This window comes from Diceros bicornis, chromosome 17 (genome assembly GCF_020826845.1).
Source record: "Diceros bicornis minor isolate mBicDic1 chromosome 17, mDicBic1.mat.cur, whole genome shotgun sequence".
NCBI classification, from domain to species: Eukaryota; Metazoa; Chordata; class Mammalia; order Perissodactyla; family Rhinocerotidae; genus Diceros; species Diceros bicornis.
This window is the reverse complement of record NC_080756.1, coordinates 12,329,207-12,350,459: the sequence shown is the minus strand read 5'-3', so window position 1 is coordinate 12,350,459 and position 21,253 is coordinate 12,329,207. Positions and strand designations below refer to the sequence as shown.

The 21,253-nt window shown below is 37.4% G+C and overlaps 1 protein-coding gene across 5 annotated transcripts in view; it reads left to right on the top strand.

The window, feature by feature from the left end:
* Window positions 1–21,253, top strand: part of RBMS2 (RNA binding motif single stranded interacting protein 2) — a 90,218-nt gene that overhangs the window by 19,968 nt on the left and 48,997 nt on the right. For 2 of the 5 annotated variants that reach the window (XM_058557908.1, XM_058557909.1), the window contains one exon: window positions 725–792. The exons of 1 other annotated variant lie outside the window; for it this stretch is intronic. Coding sequence is in view for 1 of the 4 variants with exons in the window: in XM_058557906.1 (XP_058413889.1) it covers window positions 1,721–1,786 (66 nt within the window). In the remaining 3 variants the exon portion in view is untranslated. Of the gene's footprint in view, window positions 1–724; window positions 793–1,510; window positions 1,787–21,253 lie in introns of those variants that run through there. 2 more of the 5 variants (XM_058557906.1, XM_058557910.1) reach the window with 2 other exon arrangements.

Here is a 21,253-nt window from a genome sequence, read left to right as displayed (position 1 = left end):
GTTAGGCTAAGGGAGGAGACATCAACTAAGGGCCTAAATGGCAAGGGTAACTTGGCATATAATGAATGAGAATGTCTAAGGGCAGAAAAGGGACTTAAAAAAAAATATGGTATCACTGAGAGATACCTTTATTCATTTATTTACTGCATGTGGCTGCTGTGCTTCCAGTCTCCGTTGCAATTCCCACATTGAGGCTGTTCCCACCCTTCCTGTGTCCCTAGAGCTGAGCAGGCACTTCCTGTCCTGCTGGAAATGAAAGTTAGAGATTGAGGGTGTAGTGTGTGTGTGTTTACTCTGCAGAGTGTTAGTACTGTCTGTCCCATTATCATAGCAAAAGGTGACAGGAAACCAGAATAGAGACTGAGACTTCACTTAAGGAAGGATTTGGGCTTAATGTGTGTTGTGGCAAAGCAGACAGAGTTAATTTATGTCTTAAGAGAATTCCATGATGGCAGCAAGGTGGCCTTAAGAAGGAATTCGAAGGCTTTCATTCTATATCCCTGTTCCACTTTAATTGGTAGGAGTTACTGGGTATCATTCTTAAGTTTTTGGTTTCCTATGAGTTTCTTTTCTTGTTAAAGCTACTTCTACAGGACGTTCCTTTGAAACCTTTAGAGGTGAGTGTTGTTGCAGCTTGACTAAGTGTTTGTTCTTCTTTCCTAAGAACTTTGTATTTTTCTTCTCTGTAAGCATATGCTTTTTAAACAGTTATTTTTTTCTGCAGCTCAGAGACAACTTGAAGCAAACATCCCAACTCTGTGAACTTCAGTTTGGGCATAAATTCCAGGTTTGGTGAGTAATTCTAATTGTTTCAGCCTCGTGGACCTTGAAGATGAGGAAATAGTGGGATAAAAAGTCAAATAAGATAGCTTGTTGAAGAAACCACTAGGCAATTATATCTCAGTAAAGTTCGGGGGGAGAAAAGGCACCAAGTTTCATATGTAGTCCAGTTTGACAGTTACTTCTTAAGTTTGAAGTCATAGCTGGAGGAATCTGAAAGAGTGAGAGGCATCAGCTGTCAGGATGATCCAAGAGGAATAGAACTATCCAGGGATCTGAAACCCATTGTCTCCCATAGTCTGTTTTGCTTGTCTCTGCTCTTTGGAGAGCTCTTGTTTGTTCTTTCTTCGTGCATTAAGATCACTGTAAGTATCAAAGGTGTGTGTGGGGGAAGTCCTGAGCTCATCTCACGTGTTCTGTCTCAGTATGGTTTTCTTCACATGTTCTCCAAGGCAGTGTCCCAGTGGCTCCTTGAAATTAAGCTTGAAATCTTCTTATAGCTGAGGTCTAATGGGAAAAAATCCTCATTGTCTTTTCATGAGACTCAGAACTTGTTTGTAGAGGAAAGGGGATGGAGTTGAAAGGGCTAGACCTAAAAACTTTTCTTTTTGCTTTAGCTACTAACCCTGTGAAAATAAAAAAATAACATCATGGGCATTAGGACCCAGTGGAAGTGCCTCATTCAGACTCTGGGTTAACTTCTCTCAGTGACGTAAATGAGCAGCCCTAGTTCATTCTCTTCCCGCCCCCCATCTCTCTCCCTCTTGCTCCTTTTCTCCCCCTTTCTCCTCCCCCTCCCTTCTCCCTCTCCCCCTCTCCCTCTCTCTTTCTCTCTCTCTCTCTCTCTCCTTTTTTCTCTCTCTCTCTTTCCTCTCCCTCTCCCTCTTCCCCCTCCCTCCCCTCTCCTCCTCTCTCTCAGCTCCCTAACATTAAAGAGAAAATGCTGCTATCAGTGACTTCCAGGCCTGGGACTTCGACTTTTGGCTATAACAAGAACAACAAAAAGGTAGGGAAAAGTGCTTTTTTGGAATCCAGCTACTTCCTTTTCTGGGGATCTGGGAGTGCCCGTGGCTTTAACATTCTCCTTAAGAGGCAAACGGGATTCCTCTCTCGTCTCAGAGCCTCTCCCTTTTCCACCGCTTCTTTCCGCATCTGTTCTCACCTGGTTCTCAAGTTCCAGGAATTTCCAGGCCCTGTATGTGAGGCCTGAGAAGGCAGGAGAATTAAAAACAAACCTAACTGCAAGTTTGTATCTTTGTGAAATGAAGTTAGTTTGACTTCCTGCTGATAGACTCAGTCTCCAGACCCTGGCCCCCAGCCCACCCCCTCCAAGGTTATGTTCTCTTTTGATTAACTGTTTCCCTTCTCCCCTACTTCACCTTCCTTCCCACCCATTCCACCTGTATTGTCAGGTAGCTGAAATATAGTCAGTGAAATCACAACAGCTTCAAGAACTGGGTAGACTCTTGTCCCGCCCAGCATGTAGGGAAAGAGTCTTAAGAGAAGACATATCTTGGGATTTAGGCAGAAAGCTCTGTGACTCTTTGGGTTCTGCTGCTGAGCTGGTGCTTCAAGCTCTGCAGATAGCCAGGCTCAGCAGGGATCCTTGGAGTCTTTATGATTAACTCACGGCTGCCAGTGTGCTGTGCTTGGGCAGTGGGCGGTCTGCGGGGAGGTGGACAATCATGCCTACATTTGCCAGGGAATATCCTTGGCAGTTTCTTGGGATTTCAAGGCACACGGTGCTGATTAGGAAGAACTTCATGTTGTAGCAGAAGGACCCTTTACCTTCTCTCTTGGTGTTGTAGCAGTTCCTTAAAGAAAAGAGGTGCCATAGACATTGAGGAATCTTGCTCATCTGATGGAGTGTTGGAAGGTGGGGAAGAATTCCTCCTGCTTTCTCATATACGTGAAGAGACTATTACGGGTAGATTTAAACAAAGTGTCTGATCAAGGCAGTGGGTTAATGTTTAGACCCAAACACTTAGTGTTAGTTTATGGATTTTATATGGTATTCATTCTGTTTATATCCTTATGGGTCCTTACATATTTGTTGGTTATCAATAATATATGTATATATATTCTATATATACATACACATACACATATATGTGAACATATGATTTCGATAGAGGGATATTTCATCTCTCTTTATTCTTTTCAAATCTTACATAGTACTATATGAAAGTTTCCTTCCTAATTTTTTCTCTCCAGGTCTCTCAGGTTACCCAGACCTATTAAAATCAAGTAAAATGAATTCTAGAAATTAGTTTTTTTCCTATTAGAGATTTCATTTATTTAATGCTATCTAAAATCTTCTTTTCTCAGCTCTCTACTCCCTTTCCCCCTTGTAGTATAGGAAACATTTAACCAGCTTCTAAATCTAGGATAATGTAGGGGACAAGAGGTATGATTGTGGATTTGGATTCAAATCTCATATCTCTTCCTGATAACTTATAAGGTTTGAGAAGCAATTCAGGAAACATGGGAGGGTGGGTAGATACATACTTACAATGTAATTGTCGAGAATTCTGTGGGTTTTTATAGGTCAATGTTATGATGACATCACTTTGTGGCTGTATACATGATTCCTTGTGTGTGTATGTATAGGTTTGTGAATATTGGGTCTATTTAAACTAAAGCATTACTATATTGCTGTCTGTCTTTGTGTTGACGTGGGCATCACAGGTTCATTTCTCTTTTGGGAAGAGTGTTTTAGATGGATTTGCTCATGTAATTTGTGCATTTTTATACCCGAGGTTAAATTTTTAAAATAACTTTTATTAGTTTTTAGTAATAAATGTAAGATATGCCCATTTAAAAAAATTAAGCATAAAAAGGTATATAAAATAAAAAGTCAGGTTTTCCTTTCATGTCCTGAAGTTCTTACCTAAATCTCACCCCTCAAGGAAAAAAATTGGTAGCAGTTTGCTGTATGTATCCTACTGGACTTTTTTCTATGACAAGGTAAAGTTTTAATTTTGACATTGGCTTCTTTGCCCTTTCTATTAAGAACTCAAGTATTTTAAGTGGAAGAAGTCTGTGTAATAAAGTTCTTGGACCTGTCCAAAACGTTTAAAAAACTGAAATAAAGAACAAGCAAATTCTAATCTTCTGAAGAAGTACGAATTATAAATATCTGCTTTTATTATCCATCTTTATGTTATACAAAAATCCAGAAATAGATTTGTAGAGATCTGCTTTTTTTAAGGAGAATTTTTACATCATAATTTACTATAGTCATCACTTCTAGGTTGTGGAATAAAAATAATTGCCAGTGAAATTGAAAAGCTGTTTGTATACCAGTGTTGTGACTCACTTGTTTGAGGATTGTTTTATTTTGAAATGTATTTGTATACTTCACTTATCAGGGAAGTTGTTTCCTGAGAAGCCCATGACAATCATGGTTTTCTTATTCTTTTTTGGCTGTGGTAAATATAGAAATATAATCAACAAATGTATAATGCCTAATAAAGGCAGATTCTTTCTCAGGATGTGGTGTTGAATATCCATTCCTTTCTTTGGAATTAAAATAGTCACAGAAGGGGGAAAATGTGGATTTCAAAGAGAAATTCTGCAAAATAATGTGGTACATTTTGTAAAAAACATCTGTTTTAATGATCTTCAATTACTCTTGGTTCATTAAAAGAAAAAGACTGACAGAAAAAGATCAGAGTTCTAGGGTCTCAACACTGTTTTCTTCAGGGTTTGAGCGTTGCCTCAGTAGAGAGATTTGAGTGTAGGTGAGATTGAAAGAGGAAATGTTTGGGACTAAAGGAATTTCAGACTTGTGAAGGGCCTAACCACGCCTTCCCTGACATCATCTTCCTAGCATGTGTTATTATAATTTAACTCCTCAGAGCACCAACAACCATTTTCTTTGGAAAAAAAGAAAGGGGACTCCGTTTTACTTGGGATAATGTCCTTCCCCAACCTGTTTTGCATAAATTTCTATTTTCTCTTGGTCTTAACATATTGAAGGCCAGTGAGGGGTGGGAGGCAATGATGACAGGAGAACTGACTATTACCAGATCTTCACCCTTTGAGAAGAAAGTGGAAAGCAATACTGTAATTGTTTGTACTTCTAACAGGGAGAGAGAATTTTTGTGTGTTTACAACATTTTCATCAAATCAAATTTAGAAGAACTGAAGACTAAGAACTTTAGGTCTGGGGCCGGCCCGGTTCGCAGGTTCGGATCCCAGGCGCGCACCAATGCACCACTTGTCAAGCCATGCTGTGGTGGCATCCCATATAAAGTAGAGGAAGATGGGCATAGATGTTAGCCCAGGGCCAGTCTTCCTCAGCAAAAAAAAAAAAAAAAAAAGAGGGGGATTGGCATCGGATGTTAGCTCAGGGCTGGTCTTCCTCACAAAAAAAACAAACAAAAAACTTTAGGTCTAATGTCTCTTGACTGGGGCCAGCCAGTTCTGTTATCAGTAATAAAGTTAACTTGGTTAAAGTTTAGCAGTAATGTCTTTCCACTGATCTCTCCTTTCCCTTTTTAGCACTACTACACTGATTTACACCCTCATTGCTGATTACTACTATAATAAACATCCCGCATGATCTCCTTGCCTCCTATTTCTCCACCTTTGCCCCCAGGTAATTTTATGTCTGCTGTCAGAACAATCTTCCAACATTCCAGCAGTCTAGTGCTGAGCATTTCATGTATAAAAACCTTTAATGGCTATATATGACCTGCTAAACAAAGTCCAAATCCTGAGCCCAGTACCCACCATTAATCCGGCCCTTCCTTGTCTTCCCCACCTCCCCACCATGATTCCGTTACGTTCACTCTACTCTAGCCAGTTGTTACCTACAGTTCTCTGGATGTACACTTTGATTGTTGGTTTACATTTCTCATTCCATAAGAAAATACACTGTAAAACAGAAAAATATAGGCAAGAAACAGGACAAGGGAAAATATAGGTTAGAATAAGAGGTCAGTGGAGTTAAAATGCAGATGTGCAAACCATAGAGTTTTATCCCGGAAGATTAGGACTGAAGAATAGCCATTGATTTTGTCAGTGTAGAGGTGGTTAGTGACTTTGACAAGCAGTTTCAAGTGGGGAGCAAAAGCAAGGTTGGAGTGGGTTGATGAGTAAAAAAGGTAAGGAAATATTCCTTAAGGATGTGTATAAACTAATCTTTTGAGAACTTCGATTAAGATGGAGAGCAGAACCCAATTAAAAAATAGGCAAGGGCCGGCCCCGTGGCTTAGCGGTTAAGTGCGTGCACTCCACTGCTGGTGGCCCGGGTTCGGATCCCGGGTGGGCACCGACGCACCGCTTCTCCGGCCACGATGAGGCCGCGTCCCACATACAACAACTAGAAGGCTGTGCAACTATGACATACAACTATCTACTGGGGCTTTGGGGGAAAAAAAAATAAAATAAAAAAAAAAAAAAAAAAGAAACCGGCTTAAAAAAAAAAAAAAATAGGCAAAAGATCTGAATAGATATTTCTCCAAAGAAGATCTACAGGGCCAGCCCCATGGCTTAGTGGTTAAGTGCGCACGCTCCACTACTGGCGGCCTGGGTTCGGATCCCGGGTGCGCACCCACCCACTGCTTGTCAGGCCATGCTGAGGCGGCGTCCCACATACAGCAACTAGAAGGATGTGCACCTATAACATACAACTATCTACTGGGGCTTTGGGGAAAAAAAAAAAAGGAGGAGGATTGGCAATAGATGTTAGCTCAGAGCTGGTCTTCCTCAGCAAAAAAAAAAAAAAAGATCTATACATAGCCATGAAAAGATGCTAAGCATCATTAGCCGTCAAGGAAATGCAAATCAAAACCACAATGGGATACCACATCACACCCACTAGGATGGCTATGATCAAAAAGACAGGTAATAATGTGGAGTAATTGGACCCTTCATACGCTGCTGGTGGGAATGTAATATGGTGCAGCTGCTTGCAAAAACAGTTTGGCAGTTCTTTAAAAGGTTAAATACACTCCTAGGTCTATACCCAAGAGAAATTAAAACATATGTCCACACAAAAACCTATTCACCAATGTTCATAGCAGCGTTATTTGTAATAGCCAAAAGGTAGAAACAACCCAGATATCCATCAACTGATGAACAGGTAAATAAAATATTGTATATACCCATACAATGGAATTTTGGAATTTTATTCAGCAACAAAAAAGGATAGAGTACTGATATATTGTACAAAATGGATGAACCCACTATCCTTTTAAATTCAGCTGAAATTTTACCTCTTCTAGAAATCTTCCCCTAATCCCTCTACCTCCCAGCCCTTTGGGGGACTTTTTTCTGAGCCTCCATGATATTTTGTACTTCACATGTGGTATTTGTATAATTTTGCATTGTATCAGAATCATTTAGGTCACTGTCTTATCTTCATTGCTGGAATGTAAACTCTGGAAAGGTAGAGATGGTGTTATTCAGTTTATTTTCCTCCAGAACACGTGATACAACATCTTAAGCCTATCGAGTAGATACTTAAAAGATATATCCTAATAAATGTAATTAAGCTAATGTTTGGCATTAAATTAAGGTTAAGCAAAGGAAGGCAGCATTGTATTCTATACAAATCATGAAATATAGAGTTAGATAGATCTGAATTGAAATGTGCCTTTGTCACTTACTAGCTCTGTGACCTAGTTCTATGTTTCTTAGGCTGTCTTACCTTCTGTGTGTTCTTCATCTTAAAGTACTGATGTACTTTATTGAGTTGTGAGGATCAGTAATATTTATAATTACATATCAGCATGTAAATAGACTGTTATTTCTTTTATCAAAAAAACTCCCTTTTTCTTGATGCCACTTCTTCCTCCAGCTGCTGCCCCATTTCTCTTCTTCCCTTTACAGTAAAATGTCTTGAAAGAATTGTTTATTCAAGAGTTGTATACTTGCTGTCTCCAATTTATTTCCTTCCATTATTTTTTCTTTTATTGTCTTTAATATATTATTGGATAATACAAAAGATTACATGTAATTATAAAGCATAATAATTAGAAAAACCCGCCTTCCAACTCAAGAACTAGAATCATTGCCTATAAATTGCGTATACTTATGAGTTTCTCCCCATCCCGTCCCCTACCTCCCCTCAAGAGGTAACCGCTCTCTTAAATTTTATATTTATCATTTCATTGTTTTTTAAAAACATAGTTTAAAATCATGTTTAATTTGCTTGTTTATATTGTTCTAAGTGCTTTATATGTATAGTTATATAATTATATGTATTATCTCTTTTTTCCTTGTATTAACCACCTTTGGTGAAATGGTTTTTTTGTTGTTGTTGTTTTCTGTTTTTTGGTTTTTTGTTTTTTTTGCTTGAGGAAGATTAGCCCTGAGCTAACATCTCTGCCAATCTTCCTCTATTTGTTTTATGTGAGACACCTCCACAGCTTGGCTGGTGAGTGGAATAGGTCCGTGCCCAGGATCTGAACCCACAAACCCAGGCTGCTGAAGCAGAGTACGTGGAACTTTAACCACTCTTAATCCTTACAATAATTTCATTATTATTATCCCTATTTTATAGATGAGAAAAAATGAGATATAGAGAGTTTAGTAATCACATTGCTGGTGAATGGCCCAGCTGGGATTTGAACAGTGGATAGTTTGGCTCCTAGTCTGTGCTCTCAACCACTACCATATTGCCTTGTTGCAATACCTAGTCGTCTTTTTGGTTTTTTTTTTCCATTCAGTATTACATTTTTATGATTCATTTATGTTGTATATAGTTGTGGTTTATTCATTTTTCAATGCTGTATAATATTTTATTTTGTGAATATACACCAAAATTTACTTAGCTATTCTCCTACCAATGAGCTTTTAGATTGTTTCCAGGTTTGTTTTTGCTATTCCGAATATTGCTGCTCTGAAGATTCTCATATATGTGGTACATTTGTGTAAGAATTTCTCTTGGATTTATATCTAGGAGTGGGATTGCTGAGATGTAAGGTACCTTTAAGAAATGATGCTAAATTGCTTTCCAAGGGTGTGAAATTTGTTCCCATCAATGATGTGTAAAATTTACTGTAGATTCACATCCTTTCAACTTGTTGATAATGTCAGCCCTCTCTCATTCGCTCTCTCTCTTTTTTTTTTTTTTGCTGAGGAAGAGTCGCCCTAAGCTAACATCTGCTGCCAACCTTCCTCTTTTTGTATGTGAGCCGCCACCACAGCATGACCACTGACAGATCAGTGGTGTAGGTCTGCACCTGGGAACCAAACCCGGGCCGCCGAAGTGGAACATTCTGAACTTAACCACTAGGCCACCTGGGCTAGCCCTCTCATTCTGTCTGTCGCTCTCTCTCTTTTTTTTTTTCTGAGGAAGCTTTGCTCTGAGCTAACATCTGTTGCCAGTTTTCCTCTTTTTTTTTGGTTGAGGAAGATTTGCCCTGAGCTAACATCAGTGCCAGTCTTCCTCTATTTTGTACTTGAGTTGCCGCCAAAGCATGGCCGCTGACGAGTGGTGTAGGTCTGTGCCCGGGAACTGAACCCGGGCCACCAAAGCAGAGCGTGCTGAACTTAACCACAAGGCTACGGAGCCAGCCCCTCTCATTCTCTCTTAAACCCAATCTAATTAGGCTTTAACTCCCACACTCCGCCAAAACTACTCTTGCATGTCCCTGACTTTCATGCATTGATGTTCATGTTCTTGAATGGTCAGTTCTTAGCCCTCATCTTACTTAACATATTGTCAAACACTTGACACAGTTGATTATGCTATTCCTTAAAACACTTTCTTCATTTGGTTTACCGAACACCATCCACTCCTATTCCTCTGGTATCTGTGTCTTCTCCTCTTCAAGCTTCTTAGCTGGTTCCTCCTAATTTTCCTGATCTCTAAACCTTGGATTTCCCTAGGACTCAGTCCTTGAGTTTCTTTTCTCTTTACACTTCTCCCTTCATAATTTTATTTGGTCTCATAGCTTTAAATATCACCCATATGATGGCAACTCTCAAGTGACATTTCCAACCTGGATTACCCTCCTGCATTCCAGAGTCATGTATCTGACATCACACTTGACATCTCCATTTAGATGTTATTAGACATTTCAAATTTAACATGTTTAAAACAGAACTTCTGCCTGTTTTCTGCCTCCCTGCCCTGCCCAAACTGTTCTCCTCACTGTTTTCTCCATCTCAGTGAAGGGTAACTTCATTCTTCCAGGTTCTCAGGCCAAAAATCTTTACTTATCCTTGACTCTTCTCTTTCTCTTACAGCCCCATATCTAATAGCATAATACCAGTATCTACTTTATTGGAATTACTGGAACATTGTAAATGGTCATTAAGGTTAGCAATTATAACTAAAATTACCCATGGAAAATATGATTCCATTCTCTTTATTCCTCTCTGCATATAAACAAGCTTACAGATTCTCCCATCTTAAAAACAAAAACAAAAACAAAACCCTGCTTTGATACCATGTCTCCTGCTAGTTATTGCCCCGTTTCTCTGAGCCATTTCATAATCAAACTTCTTGAAAGAGTAGTTCCTATAGAGTCTCTACTTCCTTACCTCCCACTTTCTTTTTCTTAGTGCTGTATTTGTTTTTTATTTTTAATCATGGTAAAATATACATAACATAAAATTTACCATCTTATCCATTTTTAAGTGTACAGCATAGTAATGTTAAGTACATTTACATTGTTTGTGCAACCAATCTCCAGAACTCTTCATCTTGCAAAACTGAAAGTCTGTATCCATTAAACAACCCCCCTTTCTCCGCTCCCCGAGCCTCTGGCAACCACTGTTCTACTTTCTGTCTCTGTGAATTCTCTAAGTACTTCATATAAGTGGAATCATACAATATTTGTCTTTTTATGATTGGCTTATTTCACTTAGCATGATGTCCTCAAGTTTCATCCATGTTGTAACGTATGTCAGAATATCCTTGCTTTTTAAGGCTAGATAATATTCCATTGTATGTGTATGCCACATTTTGTTTATCCATTCATCTATGAGGGACATTTGGGTTGCTTCCATCTTTTGGCTACTGTGAATAAAGTTGCTGTGAACTTAGGTGTACAAATGTATCTTCAAGAATCTGCTTTCAATTCTTTTGGGTATATTCCCAGAAGTGGAATTGCTGGATCATATGGTAATTCTATTTTTAATTTTTTGAGGAACCACCGTATTGTTTCCCATAAAGGCTGCAACATTTTACATTCCCACCAGCAGTGCACAAGGGTTCTGATTTCCCAACATCCTTGCCAACACTTATTTTCTGTTTTTTTGACAGTAGCCATCCTAATGGTTGTGAGATGCTATCTCATTGTGGTTTTGATTTGCATTTCTCTAATGGTTAGTGATGTTGAACATCTTTTCCTGTGCTTGTTGGCCATTTGTGTATCTTCTTTGGAGAAATGTTGTTTTAAGTCCTTTGCCCATTTTCTTAATGGGATTATTTGTTTTTTGTTGTTGAGTTATAGGAGTTCTTGATATATTCTGGATATTAACTCATCATATATATGATTTGCAAATATTTTCTCCTATTCTGTAGGCTACCTTTTTATTCTGTTGATTGTGTCCCTTGAAGCATAGAAGTTTTTAATTTTGATATAGTCCAATTTATTTTTTCTTGTGTTGCCTATGCTTTTGGTGTCATGTCTGATAAGTTGCCAGATCTAATCTCATGAAGCTTTTCCCCTATGTTTTCTTTCAAGAGTTTTATGGTTTTAGCTTTTATGTTTAGGTTTTTGATTCATTTTGAGTTAATTTTTGTATATAGTATAAGATCAGGATCCAGCTTCATCCTTTTGCAGGTAGATATCCAGTTTTCTCAATAACACTTGTTGAAAAAACTGTTCTTTTCCCTTTGAATGGTCTTGCCACCCTTGTCGAAAATCGTTTGACCTTATAAGCAAGGGTTTATTTCTGGGCTCTCTATTCTGTTCCATTGGTCTATATGTCTGTCTTTATGCCAACACCACACTGTTTTGATTACTGTCGCTTCATAATAAGTTTTGAAATCAGGAAGTATGAAACTGCCAACTTTGTTCTTCTTTTTCAAGATTGTTTTGGCTATTCGAGGTACCTTAAGATTCTAAATGAGTTTTAGGATGAATTTTTTTTTTATTTCTGTAAAATAAAAAAACTCCGTCATTGGGATTTTGATAGGGATTATATTGAATCTGTAGACCACTTTCAGTAGTATTGACATCTTAACAGTATTAAGTCTTCTAATCCATGAGCATGGGATGTCTTTTCACTTATTTGTATCTTCTTTAATTTCTTTCAGAAGTGTTTTATAGTATTCAGTATTCAAGTCTTCTACTTCCTTGGTGAAGCTTATTCCTAAGTATTTTATTTTTTTGATACTATTGTAATGGAATTGTTAATTTCCTTTCAAATTTTTCATTATTAGTGTATAGAGATGCAAGTGATTTTTTTATCCTGCCACTTTGCTGAATTTCTTTATCACTTCTAACAGCTTTTTAGTGGAATCTTTAGGGTTTTCTGCATATAAGATCTCGTTACCTGTGAATAGAACCATATTTCATATTTTAAGTTAATTCTTATACTTATCAAGTAAGACATACACCCAGTTTAAAAAGTCAAATTGTTTGACAAGGCTTATAGCAAAGGAGTTCCCTGGCCCCATCCCTTCCTATTATTCCCATTGCCCAGAAGCAACCGCTTTCAATTTTTTTTTGATTTTTTTATGGTATTTTTGGATAATTTGGTATAAGGCATATTTATAACTAACAATTATATTGTTATTTCTTTTCAATTTTTCATGGTTTTTTCAATTTTAGGTATATATTGCCTTTCTGCTATAGAAGATAAGGATTTCTCTTACATCTTGTCCCCCTACCCCCTACTTCTCCTCTTCTCCCATCTTCCAGTATAAGTTATATCACTATTTTTAGTTAAATCAGTAATCAGTATTTATATTATGACTTTGTAAATATTATTCCTAGTTGATCTGTATAATATGCTATGATTATAATTCCTTTCTTGTTCTTTTTTAAAAAAATTTTCCCTAGAGTTAATAATTACCTTGTCTTCTTAGTTTTATTTTATTTGACAGACAGATAGCATTTATACATGAAAGGTACTATTCTAAGCCCTTTGCAGAATTTAGCTCTCTTAAGGGAATGTTGAAACACAGAGAGGTAAGTGACTTGCTTAAGGTTGCAAAGCTAGGAAGTAGTGCAGCCAGTTTCTAAACACCCAACCTGGCTCCAGGGTTGTTCTCCTAATCACTACACTGTGTTACCTGTGTACTTTTTACTTGTCTCAAACTTTCTGACGAGTGTAAATCTTTCAGTGCATTTAAACAGATCAGGAAATCTGTCTTTTAATTTTTTACAAATTGGAGACCTCTGTCCTGGAGTTCTCTGACTACCTGCTCTAATTTAGAGTGATTGTTTTCTCCACAGCTGTGGGTTAGGAGCTCCGTTCACTCTTGTCCTGGGAATGTTCTTTGCCTCTTCTCTTGGTTGGATCTTTGTTGCTTTACTCCCTCATGGTGGAATGTCACAAAGTGCAAGGGAAATAAATTTTCTGGTAACTTCACAAGTCTGAAAATGTCTAAGCTATTCTAACACCTAATTGATAGTTGACTAGATGTATAATTATTGGTTGGAAATAATTTTTTCTCAGAATTTTGAAGGTATTGCCTCATTGTTCTTTAATTCCCAGTATTGCTTTTGAGCTGACTGATGCCATTTTGATTCCTGAGCTTTTGTTAGAAACCTGCCTTTCCCCTCTTCCTTGCAAGGGTTTTAGGATCTTATCTTTATCCCAATGTTAAAAACATTTAACGATGATGAGCCTTGTTTCGGTCTTTTCTTATTTATTTAGAGTGGTACACTTATTTCAGCCTGGAAATTCATATCCATTGGTTGTAGGGTTTTTGTTGTAATTTACTCCCTTCGTTTTCTCTGTGTATTTTTTCCAAAGTCATTTTTGTATAGAACTTCCCAGGTCAGTCTTTTTCTTGTATGTTCTTTACTATTTTCCACTTTTTTTTTTTTGGTGAGAAAGATTGGTCCTGAGCTAACATCTGTTGCCAATCCTCCTCTTTTTGTTCGAGGAAGATTGTTGCTGAGCTAACATATATGTCAGTCTTCCTCTACTTTATATATAGGATGCCGCCACAGCATGGCTTGATGAGTGGTGTGTAGGTCCGTGCCTGGGATCCGAACCCGTGAACCTCAGGCCACCGAAGCAGAGTGTGCGAACCCAACCACTATGCCCCCAGGCCGGCCCCCATTTTTTTGTCTTTCAGTTTTACTTTCTGGGTATTTCCTATACTTTATCTTCTGTTTATCTTCTGGCCCTTCTATGGATATTTTCAGTATCTGCTATCATATTTTTAATTTCCAAGAACTTTTTTTTGTCTCTGTATGTTCCTTTCTTTGTTGAATTTTGTTTTTGCTTCATAGATGAAATATTTTTGTTTAAATCTCTTGAGACAATTATTATTATTAAGTTTTCTTCTCTTATTTCTTTTTCCTTTGAGTTCCTTTTTTTGGTTTTCTCTTTGCTTTGGTCTTTGACTTCACGGGTTTTCCTTAAATGTCTCATGACTTTTGGCTGTTTGTTTAAGTGGAAGGCATTAAAAGACCAGAGGGAAGCCCTGTTGGCGTGGGAAATCCTTAAATGGTAGACTTCACTATAGGTGATCAAGCTGTTGCATGGGGAGAGACCTGAATACCATCATTTATAGAGCTTTTCTGTTGGGCTGGTCAGTTTCCCTAGAGAGAAATCCTCCAGTCTCCTAGGAGGGGTGGGGTTGGAGAAATGGCTGAGAGTGTACTTAATCCCTGTGCTTTCTGTTTAGTACTTATTCCCACCCAGCTGTGCAACCTCCCCAAAGAATAAAAACTAGTTTTCTTCTGGAGGGGAGGTAGAAGTGGGGTAGTGGTAGTCTGATTGTGTGGCTAACGCTCTTGTCTTTTTAGGTACTTGATGCCTCTAATTTCTGAGCCTCTCTGGAATTTTAGAGGAGAATCACCTTTCTCCTTGATTTCTTCCTATTAGGTTTTAGCTTTCTTTGCTCTTCTAAGTTATATATCATTAACCCATCTGGTGTCCAGCTTCTAAAATGTTGATATCTGTTATCTATTTTCTTTGTCCTTGGAGGTTTATGCCTTTTTTATACCTTTATCATAATTTCAATGGGAAATGGGGAGCTTTAGAGATAGTTACATATATTCAATTCAGAATCTCCTATTTACTTTTCATCCCCCTCTAATCTGGCTTCTGCCCCCACTGTCCCACTAGAACAGGTCGTCATAAGTCATCAAGTACTTCTGTGTTTTCCCCAGCTTTTTTGAGATATAATTGACATATAACATTGTGTAAGTTTAAGGTGTACAATGTAATGATTTGGTATGCATATATAAATGTTTCCCACACTCAGGTTAGTTAACACATCCTTCACCTCATGTAATTACCATTTTGTTGTTGTTATGATGCATACATTAAAGTTCTGCTGTCCTAGCAACTTTCAAGTCTACAATACAGTATTGTTAACTATAGTCACCAGGCTGTACATTAGATCCCTGAAACTTATCTTATAACTAGAAGTTTGTATCCTTTGACCAACATCTCCCCATTTCCCCCACCACTCAGCCCTTGGCAACCAACATTCTACTCTCTGTTTCTATGAGTTTGATGTTTTTAGATTCCGCATATAAATGAGATCATAAAGTATTTGTCTTTTTTGTCTGACTTATTTCACTTAGCACAATGCCCTTCAGGTGCATCCATATTGTCACAAATGGCAAGATTTCCTTCCTTTTTATGACTGAATAAATTCCATTGTGTACATATACACCACATTTTTAAAATTTATGCATCCATTGATGGACGCTTAGGTTGTTTCCATATCTTGCCTATTGTGAATAATGCTGCAGTGAACGTGGGAGTGCGGATACCTCTCTGAAATAGTGATTTCATGTCCTTTGGATATACACCCAGAAGTGGGATTGCTGGATCTGATGGAGTTCTATTTTTAATTTTTTTGAGGAACTTCCATACTGTGCTGCACCAGTTTACATTCCCACCAGCAGTGCACCAGGGTTCCCTTTTCTCCACATCCTTGCCAGCATTTGTTATCTCGTTTTTTTAATAATAGTCATTCTAATAGATGTGAGATGATATCTCATTGTGGTTTTGATTTGCATTTTGCTAATGATTGGTGATGTTGAGCACTTTTTCATGTACCTGTTGTCCATTTTTATGTCTTCTTGGGAAAAATGTCTATTCAAGTCCTATTCCCATTTTTAAAATCAGATTCTGTTTATTTGCTGTTGAGTTGTAGGAGTTCCTTATATGTTTTGGTTATTAACCCCCTCATCAGATATATGATTTGCAAATATTTTCTCCCACTCTGTAGGTTGCCTTTTCATTTTGTTGATTGTTTCTTTTGCTGTGCAGAAGCTTCTGAGTTTGATGTAGTCCCGCTTGTTGATTTTTGCTTTTGTTGCTTGTGCTTTTGGTGTTATATCCAAAAAATCATTGCCCAGATCAATGTCAAGGAGCTTTACTGTTTTATTTTGGGAGTTTTATGGTTTTAGGTCCTACATTTGAGTCTTTAATCCATTGCAAGTTAATTTTTGTGAGTGGTGTAAGATAGGGGTCCAATTTCATTCTTTTGCATATGGATATCCAGTTTTCCCAGCACCATTTATTGATGTGACTGTCTTTTCCCCATTAAGTGTTCTTGAGTCCCTTGTCAAATATTAGTTGACTATATATGTGCAGGTTTATTTCTGGGTTCTTGATTCTGTTCCATTGGTCCGTATGTCTGTTTTTATGCCTGTACTATACTATTTCAATAATAATAGCTTTGTAATATAGTTTAAAATCAAGAAATGTGATGCCTCCAGCTTTGTTCTTTCTCAAGATTGCTTTGGCTGTTCAGGGTCTTTTGTGGTTCCATATCAATTTTAGGATTGTTTTTTCTATTTCTATGAAAAATGCTATTGGAATTTTGATAGGGGTTGCATTGAATCTATAGATGGCTATAGGTAGTATGGACATTTTAACAATACTAACTGTTCTGATCCATCAGCATGGGATATCTTTTCATTTACTTGTGTCTCCTTCAGTTTCTTTCAGCAGTGTCTTGTAGTTTTCAATGTACAGATCTTTCACCTCCTTGTTTAATTTATTCGTATTTTATTGTTTTTGATGCTATTGTAAATGGAATTGTTTTCTTTATTTCTTTTTCAGATAGTGTATAGAAATGCAACTTATTTTTATCCCGAAACTTTACTGAATTTGTTTATTAGGTCACACACTTTTTTGGTGGAGTCTTTAGGATTTTCTGTATACAAGATCATGTCATCAGCAGACAGTTTTACTTCTTCCTTTCCAATTTAGATGCCTTTATTTCTTTTTCTTGCCTAATTGCTCTGCCTAGGACTTCTAGTACCATGTTGAATAGGAGTGGTGAGAGTGGGCACCCTTGTCTTGTTCCTGATCTTAGAGGAAAAGCTTTCAGCCTTTCACCATTGAATATGATATTAGCTGTGGGCTTGTCATACATGGCCTTTATTATGTTGAGGTATGTTCCATCTATACCCAATTTGTTGAGAATTTTTATCCTGAAAGGATGTTGAATTTTGTTAGTTGCTTTTTTTGCATCTCTTGAGATGATCATATGATTTTTATCTTGCATTCTGTTAATGTGGCATATCACGTTTGTTGATTTGTCTACATTGAACCATCCTTGCGTCCCAGGGATAAATCCCACTTGGTCTTGGTGTATGATCCTTTGACTGTGTTGTTGAATTTGTTTTGCTAGTATTTTGTTGAGAATTTTTGTATCTGCATTCATCAGGGACTTTGGTCTGTTGTTTTCTTGTAGTGTCCTTATGTGGCTTTGGTATCAGGGTAACGGTGGCCTCGTAAAACAAGTTTGAAAGCATTTCCTTGTCCTCATTTTTTTGAAAGAGTTTGAGAAGAGTTGATGTTAATCCTTTAAATGTTTGGTAGAATTCACCCAGGAAGCCATCTGGTATTGGGCATTTCTTTGTTGGGATATGTTTGATTACTGAGTCAATCTCCTTACTTGTTATTAGTCTGTTCAGATTTTCTGTTTTTTCATGATTAAGACTTGGTAGGTTGTACGTTCCTAGGAATTTATCCATTTCTTTTGGGTTGTCAAATTTGGTGACGTATAATTGTTAATAGCAGTCTCTTAAGATCTTTTGTATGGTATCCGTTGTAATGTCTCCTCTTTCATTTGTAATTTTGTTTATTTGAGTCCTTTCGCTTTTTTTCTTGGTAAGTCTAGCTAAATGTTTGTCAATTTTATCTTCTCAAAAAACCAACACTTACTTTTGTTAATCTTTTCTATTGTCTTTCTGTTCTCTATTTCATTTATTTCTGCTCTGATCTTTGTTATCCCCTTCTTTCTGCTAACTTTGGGCTTAATTTGTTTGTCCTTTTCAAGTTCCTTGGGTTTATTTATTTAAGATCTTTTTTTTCCCCTGCTGTAGACATTTATCCCTATAAACTTCTCTCTTTGCAGTATTTTTGCTGCATTCCATAAGTTTTGGTATGTTGTGTCTCCATTTTTCTTTGTTGTATGATATTTTTTTATTTCATCTTTGACCCATTGGTTTTTCTGGAGTATGTTGTTTAATTTCCACACATTTGTGAATTTTCTAGTTTCCTCTTGTTATTGATTTCTAGTTTCATACCATTTTGGTCAGAAAAGATAGTTGGTATGATTTCAGTATTTTAAAATTTGCTGAGATTTGTTTTGTGACTTAATACATGCTCTATCCTGGAGAATGTTCCATGTGCACTTGAGAAGAATGTGTATTCTGTTGCTTTTGGATGGAATATTCTCTATATGTCTGTCAGGTCCATTTGGTCTCAAGTATAGTTCAAGTCCAATATTTCAGTATTGATTTTCTGTTTAGGTGATCTATCCTTTGTCGAAAGTGGGGTATTGAAGTCCTCTACTATTATTGTATTGTTGTCTCTTTCTCCCTTCAGATCTGTTAGTACTTGCTTAATATATTTATGTGCTATGATGTTGGATGCATAGGTATTTATAATTGTTATATCCTCTTGATGACCTCTTTATCATTATCTAAGGACCCTCTTTGTCTCTTGTTACATTTTTTGTCTTAAAGTCTATTTTTTCTGATATAAGTATAGCTATCATTGCTCTCTTTTGGTTTTCATTTGCATGGAACATCTATTTCCAACCCTTCACTTTGTTCCTGTGTGTGTTCTTGTAGCTGAAGTGAGTCCTGTAGGCAGCATGTAGTTGGATCTTGTTTTTTATCTTTTCAGCCATGCTGTGCCTTTTGATTGGAGAATTTAATCCACTTACATTTAAAGTAATTATTGCTAGGTAAGGACTTATTATTGCCATCTTGTTAATTGTTTTCTGGCTGTCTTGTAGTTCCTTTCTTCCTTTCTTCCTCTCTTGCTGTTTTCCTTTGTGAATTGATGATTTTCCATAGTGGTATACTTTGATTCCCTTCTCTTTATCTTATGTGTATCTACTATAGGTATTTGTTTTGTGGTTACCTTCAGGCTTACTTGAAACATCTTATAGATATAACAGTCTATTTTAAGCTGATAACAACATAACTTCGATTATATACAAAATCCACTTTTTTACCCCCCATTTTATGTTTTTGATGTCATAATTTACTTCTTTTTATATTGTGTATCCATTAACAAATTATTGTTAGCTATAGTTTGTTTTTTTTTTTTTTTGTGAGGAAGACTGGCCCTGAGCTAACATCTGCCAATCCTCCTCTTTTTGCTGAGGAAGACTGGCCCTGGGCTAACATCCATTCCCATCTTCCTCCACTTTATATGGGATGCCGCCACAGCATGGCTTGACAAGTGGTGCTTTGGTGCGCGCCCGGGATCCGAACCGGCGAACCTCGGGCCGCCGCAGCGGAGCACGTGCACTTAACCACTTGCGCCACCGGGCTGGCCCTTTTTTTTTTTGTGAGGAGATCAGCGCTGTGTTAACATCTGCCAATCCTCCTCTTTTTTTTTTTTTTTTTTGCGGAGGAAGACTGGCCCTGGGCTAACATCCATACCCACCTTCCTCCACTTTATATGGGATGCTGCCACAGCATGGCTTGCCAAGCAGTGCGTCGGTGCGCGCCCGGAATCCAAACCAGCGAACCCCGGGCCACCGCAGCGGAGTGCACTCACTTAACCAATTGCGCCACCGGGCCGGCCCCAGCTCTAGTTATTTTTAATACTTTGTCCTTTAACCTTTACACTAGAGTTAAGTGGTTAACACCACCACTTTAGAGAACTAGAGTATTTGAATCTGACTATATGTTTATCTTTACCAGTGTGTTGTGTATTTTCGTGTTTTATGTTACTAGTTAGCATCCTTTCATTTCAGCTTGAAGAACTCCTTTCAGCATTTCTTGTAATGCTGGTCAAGTGGTGATGAACTCCCTCAGCTTTTATTTGTTAGGAAAATTCTTTATCTCACCTTCATTTCTAAAGGACAACTTTCCTTGGTAAAGTATTCTTGGTTGGCATTTTTTTCTTTCAGCATCCTATTCTCTCTTGGCCTGCAAGGTTTCTACTGAGAAATTGGCTGATGGTCTTATGGAGGTTCTCTTTGATGAGAGAAATTTTTTTTTCTTCCTGATTTTGAAATTCTCTCTTTGTCTTTGGTTTTAGACAGTTGTATTATAAGAGGTCTTGGATAAGATCATTTTGGATTGAAATTTTGAGGTGAGCTGTTAGCTTCATCAACTTGGATGTCCAAATCTCTCTCCAAGTTTGGGAAGTTGGCAGCCATTATTTCTTTTTTTTTTTTTTTTTTGTATTTTAAAGGTAAAGTTTTTATTTATTTACCCAATCATTGAATAGTAATTGAATGCCTACTACAGTGCTCAGTAAACAAAATTAGTTTTCTGCCTTCATGGAGCTTACATTCTAGTTATATAATTTTTTTCTAATTAATGCAACAATAGCCTACTTTAAAAAATTAGAATTATTATTATTATTATTTATTTATTTTTTTTAATTTTTTTTTTGTTTATTGCAGTAATATTGGTTTGTAACATTGTAAAAGTTTCAGGTGTACATCATTGTACTTCTATTTCTGCATAGATTACATCATGTTCACCACCAAAATACTAATTACAACCCATCACCACACACATGTACCGAATTATCCCTTTCACCCTCCTCCCTCCCCCCTTCCCCTCTGGTAACCACCAATCCAATCTCTGTCCCTATGTGTTTGTTTATTGTTGTTATTATCTACTACTTAATGAAGGAAATCATACGGTATTTGACCTTCTCCCTCTGACTTATTTCACTTTGCATTATACCCTCAATGTCCATCCATGTTGTCGCAAATGACTGGATTTCATCGTTTCTTATGGCTGAGTAGTATTCCATTGTGTATATATACCACAGCTTCTTTATCCATTCGTCCCTTGATGGGCACTTAGGTTGCTTCCAAGTCTTGGCTATTGTGAATAACGCTGCGATGAATACAGGAGTGCATGTACCTTTGCAA